Here is a 7808-nt window from a genome sequence, read left to right on the forward strand (position 1 = left end):
CTCTAAAAACTCTCTCCCGACCACCGGAAAATTTTGCTTGAAAAGAATTAAATAGTTCATTGTGATTTCAACAAATAAACCAACTCATCACAATTGGCTTAGTGCTCGGTATGCATTCTTACCTTATGAGTAATCTTGTGTTAATCTTTACTTTTACTAATTAAAAAGAATAAAAAGAAATTTTGTTACTTTTTTCCATTTGATCCGTAAGATTTGTGTATAAAAAGTTTCTCATATATTTTGAAATAATTTTCCATGAAAAGAAGAAAGAATTAATCTACTTGTAAATGCTGAAAGCAAGAAAGAAAGATATACCCCTTTCATTTCACTTTATTTTTCATGGTCAAATTTGTACACAATATCGTAAAAATGATACTTGATTAGCTAGAAAATAATTTTTCCATGATTGCCCGTTAAGTTAGTGTTAGCTTCTAGAGTTTTGAAATCTTAAATGCATTATTGGAATATACTATATGATTTTGTAACAGGTTTTTAAATATTCTTTTCTGGAAATGTGATGGTATCGAACGGGAACCAGACAATGGAATGGTACACAATCAAATTAACAAGATAAATTCTCGGAGATTAACAAGTAGTAATAGTAACTGATAAAAATTCAATTTAATGGTATTGTACTGATCAATACAATGAAGATTACAGAAATGGCAGGAAAGAGGAGGAGATGAACAAGAATGAAGGAAGATTAGAAAAGGACAATGCTTAGAGAATGATGACTAACAATTTGTTAACAAAGTTCCCCCTCTTTCATCATTGAACCTGACTATATATAGCTAAACTAATAACTAACTTCCTGAGCTCTACTAATCTAGCTCGGACACGTGGCTTTTGAATACCGGAATTTGTTGCAGGACCACTTGCTCGATGAGCTCATGTTTCTTGAGCAGCTTTCCAATAAAGGTATGATACTGGTTCCATGCCTTCTCTTGCGCCATTCATCATCTTCCATGCCTTCTCTGTCGAGTGCACGCTTTTCATCTTTTATGTCTTTAGTTAAACTTCTGTTTCATGACAATTGGCCCCCTTCAATCAATCTTGTCCTCAAGATTGAAATTCAGCGAACTCCCTCTTGATCTTTTCTGCATCTTCCTATGTAGCTTCGGCTGGTGTGGTTCCCCACCAGTGAATGAGCCATTGTACTGCTGCTACATTCCTCCTCTTGATGATTTTGTGATCCAGAATAGCAGCTGGTTCCACTCTCAAATGGCTTTTCCCGTCCAGGTTTGGTAGTTGGAGCGCGGGAGTTGCATTATTCCCTATCTTTTTCTTCAACAATGACACATGAAACATATGATGAATTTTGGATCCCTCAAGTAGCTTAAGCTTATATGCCACCCTTCCTATCTTCTGAACCACCTGATATGGACCAAAGTACTTAGCTGACAGCTTGGTGTTGCCCCTTAATTCCATAGACATTTGCCTATATGGTTGTAGAGTCAAGTAGACCCAATCTCCGACACTAAATGTCCTCTCGCTCCTGTTCTGATTAGCATATACTTTCATCCTATCCCGAGCCTTCTGCAAGTTCTTCTTCCAACCTCTGCCTATCCATCAAGTGATCTTCTCCTGTTGCCACCCTGGAGTGAGAGTAAGGCCCCAGTGCTAGCTGAGGAGGGGCCATTCCATACAAAGTTTCAAATGGACTCATATGTATAGCTGTGTGATATGTGGTGTTGTACCACCACTCAACAAGGGAGAGCTAGGCATTCCATCTCTTAGGTTCTAAGTGTGTCATGCACCTCAAATACATTTCCAACACTTGGTTTACCCTCTCAAATTGGACGTCTGTCTGGGGGTGATAAGCAGTGCTCAGCTTCAGTTTAGTTCCCAGCAAGGTGAATAGCACAGTCCAGAAATGGCTAGTGAACACCTTGTCCCTGTCAAAAAGCATGCTTAGGAGTACTCCATATAGCTTACAGATCTGATCCAGGAAAATTCTAGCCACTATTGGAGCATCAAAAGGCTGGGAGAGGCTGATAAAATGTGTTGATTTGGTGAATCTATCCACCACTACCATAATAGTGTCCTTTTTCTCAGATACTGGTAGTCCTTCAATGAAGTCCATAGTTACATGACTCCATGAATATTGCAGTAAAGGGAGGGGTTGCAAAAGACCCGGATAAGCAGTGTGTTCATCTTTACACCTTCTACATGTATCACATTGTAGCATAGTATCCTTGATGTCCTTCTGCATTCCTGGCCAATGGAATAGCTGTCTGGCCCTCAGGTAACTTGCTTGCATTCCAGAGTGTCCTCCCAGCTACGAGTCATGTATTGTAGTAATGATTTTCTTTCTTACACCACCCTCTATGCCCATCACTATCTTACCTTTATACCTGAGCACACCATCCTGATAAGTGAAATCTGGTTGGTTGTCAGGGGTAAGCAGCAGTTGCCTGATGAGATCTTGAGCTTTTCCATCCCACTCATAACTTCCAATCACCTCCTTCATCCATTCTGGAATGACACAAACTAATGCAGCACAGTCTCCTTCTTCACTGCTAGCTCTCCTGGATAATGCATCTGCAACCACATTCTCTCTCCCTTTCTTGTACTGGATCTCATAACTCAGTCCCAACAATTTGGTTAGCCATTTTTGTTGAAGTGTAATAGTGACCCTCTGATCTAGTAGGTACTTAAGCTCTGATGATCAATCCTTATTAGGAAGTGATGTCCCTCCAAGTAGTGCCTCCACTTAGTCACTGTCATTACCAGGGCTAGCAGTTCCTTTTCATAGATGGAGAGTCCCAGGTTCCTAGGTCCTAGACTCTAGCTCAGGTATGCCAGGGGTCTCTTGTCTTGCATCAGTACAGCTCCCACACCTCCATAGTAGGCATCAGTCTCAATTATAAACGGTTTAGTAAAATCAGGCAGTGCCAGCATAGAGGTGTTGCACATTGCCAATTTCAGCCTTTGAAATGCCTCATCAGCCTCTGCATTCCAGAGAAAACCATCCTTTTTTAATAGCATGGTGAGAGGTTTTGCTATGGATCCATACCCTTTCACAAACTTCCTATAGTAACCTGTCAGCCCTAGGAATCTCTTTAGTTACTTAACTGTAGCTGGTTTTGGCCAACTCATCATGCCTTCTACCTTCTTAGGGTTGGCCATCACCCCTTGATCAGAGATAATGTGGCCTAGGTACTCCACTTCTGTCTGAGCAAATGAGCATTTGTTTCTTTTAGCATATAGTTGGTGCTCCTTCAAGATGTTTAGAACTGTGGCCACATGTTCCAGGTGACTGTCCCAGGTGGGGCTGTATACTAAGATATCATCAAAGAACACCAAAACATACTTCCTTAGTTGCTCTTTGAAGATATGGTTCATGAGGCTTTGAAAGGTAGCTAGGGAATTGGTCCACCCAAATGGCATGACCTTGAATTCATATAATCCTTGGTGAGTTCTGAATGCTGTTTTGTGCCTGTCTTCCACCTTAACTCTTATATGATGGTAACCAGACCTTAAGTCTATCTTGGTGAAGAACTTAGAGCCTTGCAGCTCATCAATCAACTCATCTATCAGTGGCATTGGGAACTTGTCTTTTATTGTCAGCTCATTGAGCTATCTATAGTCAATACAGAACCTCCAGCTCCCATCCTTCTTCTTGACCAACAATACTAGAGATGCAAAAGAGTTGTTGTTGGGTTGGATGATCTGTATCTGTAGCATTTCCTTGACCAGTTTTTCTATCTTAGTCTTTTGCACATAGGGACACCTATATGGCCTGTTTTGAAATGGGGCTGCTCCTTCTTCTAAGGGAATGGCATGGTCATGACTCCTGACTAGAGGCATACCTTGTGGTTCAGAGAATACCTTCTCAAACAGTCTCAGCAGTTCTTTCATTTCTATTGGCACCTACTCATGGCCCAACCCATTCTGCTCCACCACATAGAGTTGGGCAGTGATTCCATATGCTTGCTTCCTTCTCCATTTAGCTAGTTTACTCCCCTTGAAGGGTTTCAACCTCAGTTTCTCTACTTCTCCTTTCAATACCATTGGCTCGTTCCCCTTCAAGAACTTCATAGTCGGCTGTTTGAAGTTAAACTCAATGGGGCTGTACTTGACTAACCAATCAACCCCAAGCACCACGTCACAGCTGCCCAACCTGAGTAAATTAAATTGGTGATGGAAGACATGCCCTTGCATTTCCCATCCTACCACCTGTTGAAGCTTCCTGGATCCCAATTTCTCTCCATTAGCCACATTGATTGTCAAGGGTGCTCCAGTAATCTAGATTCCTAAATCTTCTGCCAGTTTCTCATCCAGGAAACAATGAGTACTACCACTGTCAATAAGGATTAATAGTTCCCTTCCTGCTAGCCTGCCCCTCACTTTGATAGTCTTGTGCTTATTGCCCCCTGCTAGTGCATGAATGGGGACCTCTATGTTCTCATTGCTCAGCTCTTCTTCAAGACTGTCACTGAATTCTTTACCGTTCAAGTGGAATACCAGACCCAATAGGTTCATCTATCACTATGTAGTGTATATGAGCCTGCTTGCATGTATGCCCAGAGTATAAGGCTCAGCACACTTGAAGCACAAACCCTTCTCTCTCCTGTAGCTGAATTTAGAGAGGCTGATTCCCTTATATTGGTTGACTAATTGGGTCACTTTCTTGGTGTTCTTAGTGGAACTGAGCTCCGGTTTCTGGATATTAGGCCATTTCATCTTATTTTTTGGGGTAGGGGTTTGAAAATGAGGTGTGGTGGGGTATTTCTAGACATTCTTTCCCTGTGCCTTCCTAATGGCTTCCAAATTTTTCTCCTGCAAGTTAGCAGCCTCAATAGCATCTACTAAAGTGAGGGGTTTGGTTTGGTCATTCTAACCATGTTGACAATTTCATCCTTCAAGCTACTAAGAAAACAAGATCTGTAATAAGAATCAGGTTGTCTGAGGGAGGGAGGACATTACTAGGGATTTCAGCATCTCAAATTTCTCCAGGTATTCTGCTACACTGCCAGTCTGTACTAGTTTGTTGAACTCCTTTATGGCCTCCCGTGGATCTCCCTCTCCAAATCTCTCATAAACCGCCATTGCCAACTCATTCCATGGTACTGCCCCTCTTTCATATTACATTCCATGGAACCAGATATCTACCCTGTCCTTCAGGTAGAGTTGTGCAATATCAGACTTCAATTCTTCCTCTACTCCATGGATTTGGAAGTACTTATTAGCTCTCCTAACCCATTCCCTGGGATTTGTTCCATCAAACGAGGGAAAATCCATCCTAGGCAGTTTTGCCCCCCCTCTTCCTTCAACTTTCTCATACTTCCCCTTGACCACCTCCACCATCTGGTCATTTCCAGAGTTGCTGCCCTCTACTTCCTTCGCTTTATCACTTAATTTTGGACATAATCTGTACCATCATGTTCATCATTCCCTCATATTTTTTATCCAGATTTTTAATGGCCTTCTCAGTGCTCTCCTGCCTATGTTCCATTGCCCTCACAGCCTGTTCTATTCCATCATTTCTATTGGCAAATGTTCTCACTACACTCCCTATCTTGGTTAGATCCTTCCTCAGTGTCTCTCCCTGCATCTTAGTCATCCCTACTGGCTCGTAGTTGCGCTCTAACACCACTGTGATGGTATCGAACAGGAACCAGACAATGGAATCGTACACAATCAAATTAACAAGATAAATTCTCGAAGATTAACAAGTAGTAATAGTAACTAATAAAAATTCAGTTCAATGGTATTGTACTGATCAATACAATGAAGATTACAGAAATGGCGGGAAAGAGGAGGAGATGAACAAGAATGAATGAAGATTAGAAAAGGACAATGCTTAGAGAATGATCCCTAACAATTTGTTAACAAAGTTCCCCCCTCCTTCATCATTGAACCCGACTATATATAGCTAAACTAATAACTAACTTCCTTAGCTCTACCAATCCAGCTGGGACACGTGGCTTTTGCATACCGGAATCTATTGCAGGACCACTTGCTCGATGAGCTCACGTTTCTTGAGCAGCTTTCCAGTAAAGGCGTGATTATGGTTCCACTTCTTCTCTTGCGTCCTTCATCATCTTCCACGCCTTCTCTGTGGAGTGCATGCTTTTCAGCTTTTATTTCTTTAGTTAAACTTCTGTTTCATGACAGGAAATTGTATGAAAGCCAAAATAAAATAAGTACGTTAAGCATGACAAGCAATTTGGGATAGACACACGGGCCAATGGTGGATACATTTCTCGTCTTCAAGAATTATACTCCCGTGAAATTTTCTTCTTTTCATGAGCACCTCTAAATAGTTTTAACTTTATTAGTCTTAACAAATGTCAGGGCAACTAGAACAACTTTGACAAATCACCGAAGGGACTAAATTCAAGCCCTACTACCCTCACGAAAATGGTTGTTTATCTTTTTTGTTTAAAGGAAACCATCAAGGAAGGGTGGTGTTTAGGCATAAATACCGATCTATTTATTAAAATTTTTTTAAAGAGTACACGATAGAGAATTTATACCTCTTAATTTAGAGTAACTAAAAATTTGACAAACTTTTAAATGAAATTAACACACTCCACATTTATCATACTTGAAATTTTGTCGTGTTTGTATTGTTTTGCCAGTTTTTGAATAGTCATTTCGTTTCTTGGCCTCCTTTGAAATTATTGGGATGAACTAATCGTCATTAATATCTTTATTTGTGCCACTATCTTCTTCATTATTATCATCATTGAAATAGTTGTTAATCTATTGTCAATTTTTCAAAATAATTGTTAATCTATTGGAGCTTTCTATGCTGCCATGACATGCCATCCACCAATACCTTTTACTGCACCAAAAACAAGAAAAGAACTTTTATGGTTAGGATTTGCAACACCAAATAATTAATCAGGATGAACATGATTCAGTAATGGAGTACAAAATAGTCCATCTCTAGCTATATGGAATGACTATTGTTTTGACCTTATGATCCTTATCCTCCTAGCAAGTCTAGATATTCATCATCTTTGTCGAGCTTTAATTGATGGACATATGCCTCCAACAAGAACATTATGACTCAATAACTGCCCACAAGGAAAGTTATTGAAATCTACTACAAAAAAGGTAAGCAATAATAAATAACTGGAACTATTTCCTTTGATGTTCGTTTTGAAGCTTTATTTATATCTAGCGTTAGAGATTTTTACAAGTAAAACAACGCCATCTGAAAGAAAAGAGAGAAAAAAAATGGAGTTATCTTGGAGCCATAGATCATCATATTTTCCATTGCTTTTATTTTTCCTAGCATTTCTGGGCTATTATTCTTCATGTGGGGAAGCAACTCAAGATCTAATTGAACGTGTTTGCTCTAAATCAAAAGACCCTTCATTTTGTACCAAAGCCTTAGAGTCAGACCCTCGTTCTCGCACTGCAAATCTTGCCGGCCTCTGCCAAATTTCGATTGATTTATCAACCACCAATGCCAAATCAACCCAAGCCCTGGTCACTTCCCTTGGAAAAAAGGCAACTGATAAGATATCAAAAGAGATATACAATACTTGCTTGGAAAACTATACAAACAGCATTTCCGTTCTTGGTGATTGTACCAAGCGATTGCAAGCTGGTGATTATGCAGGCGTGAATATCAAAGCATCAGCAGCTCAAACTGAAGTTGATACTTGTGATGAATGTTTCAAGGAACGTAAACTACCTGAACCACCAACACTTACAAATGCTTGTCAGAAAGAGCAAAAACTTTGTAATATTATTTTGGTTACAGCAAATATGTTGCAAGGAAATTAATATGTGAAAAAAAGACATATTTCTTAATTAAATTGCCATCTCTCTCTCTCTCTCTCGGAGTT

The 7808-nt window shown here is 40.0% G+C and overlaps 2 protein-coding genes across 2 annotated transcripts; one reads left to right on the top strand and one right to left on the bottom strand.

Moving 5' to 3' along the window:
* Positions 1–1107: 1107 nt before the first annotated feature.
* LOC140016454 (uncharacterized) lies at positions 1108–1521 on the bottom strand. The gene has a single exon (XM_072069977.1). It carries the CDS (start codon positions 1519–1521, stop codon positions 1108–1110), a length of 414 nt encoding a protein of 137 aa, XP_071926078.1.
* Positions 1522–7168: 5647 nt separating this feature from the next.
* Positions 7169–7808, top strand: LOC113715792 (pectinesterase inhibitor-like). The gene has a single exon (XM_072069903.1). The coding sequence runs from the start codon at positions 7192–7194 to the stop codon at positions 7744–7746; it is 555 nt and encodes a 184-aa protein (XP_071926004.1). The 5' UTR covers positions 7169–7191; the 3' UTR covers positions 7747–7808.

Source organism: Coffea arabica, chromosome 11c, assembly GCF_036785885.1.
Source record: "Coffea arabica cultivar ET-39 chromosome 11c, Coffea Arabica ET-39 HiFi, whole genome shotgun sequence".
Lineage (NCBI taxonomy): Eukaryota > Viridiplantae > Streptophyta > Magnoliopsida > Gentianales > Rubiaceae > Coffea > Coffea arabica.

What these genes read in the sequence shown, in the direction of transcription:
- LOC140016454 (XM_072069977.1), bottom strand. Translation starts at nt 1,521, where the DNA reads ATGAAAGTATATGCTAATCAGAACAGGAGCGAGAGGACATTTAGTGTC.
- LOC113715792 (XM_072069903.1), top strand. Translation starts at nt 7,192, where the DNA reads ATGGAGTTATCTTGGAGCCATAGATCATCATATTTTCCATTGCTTTTA.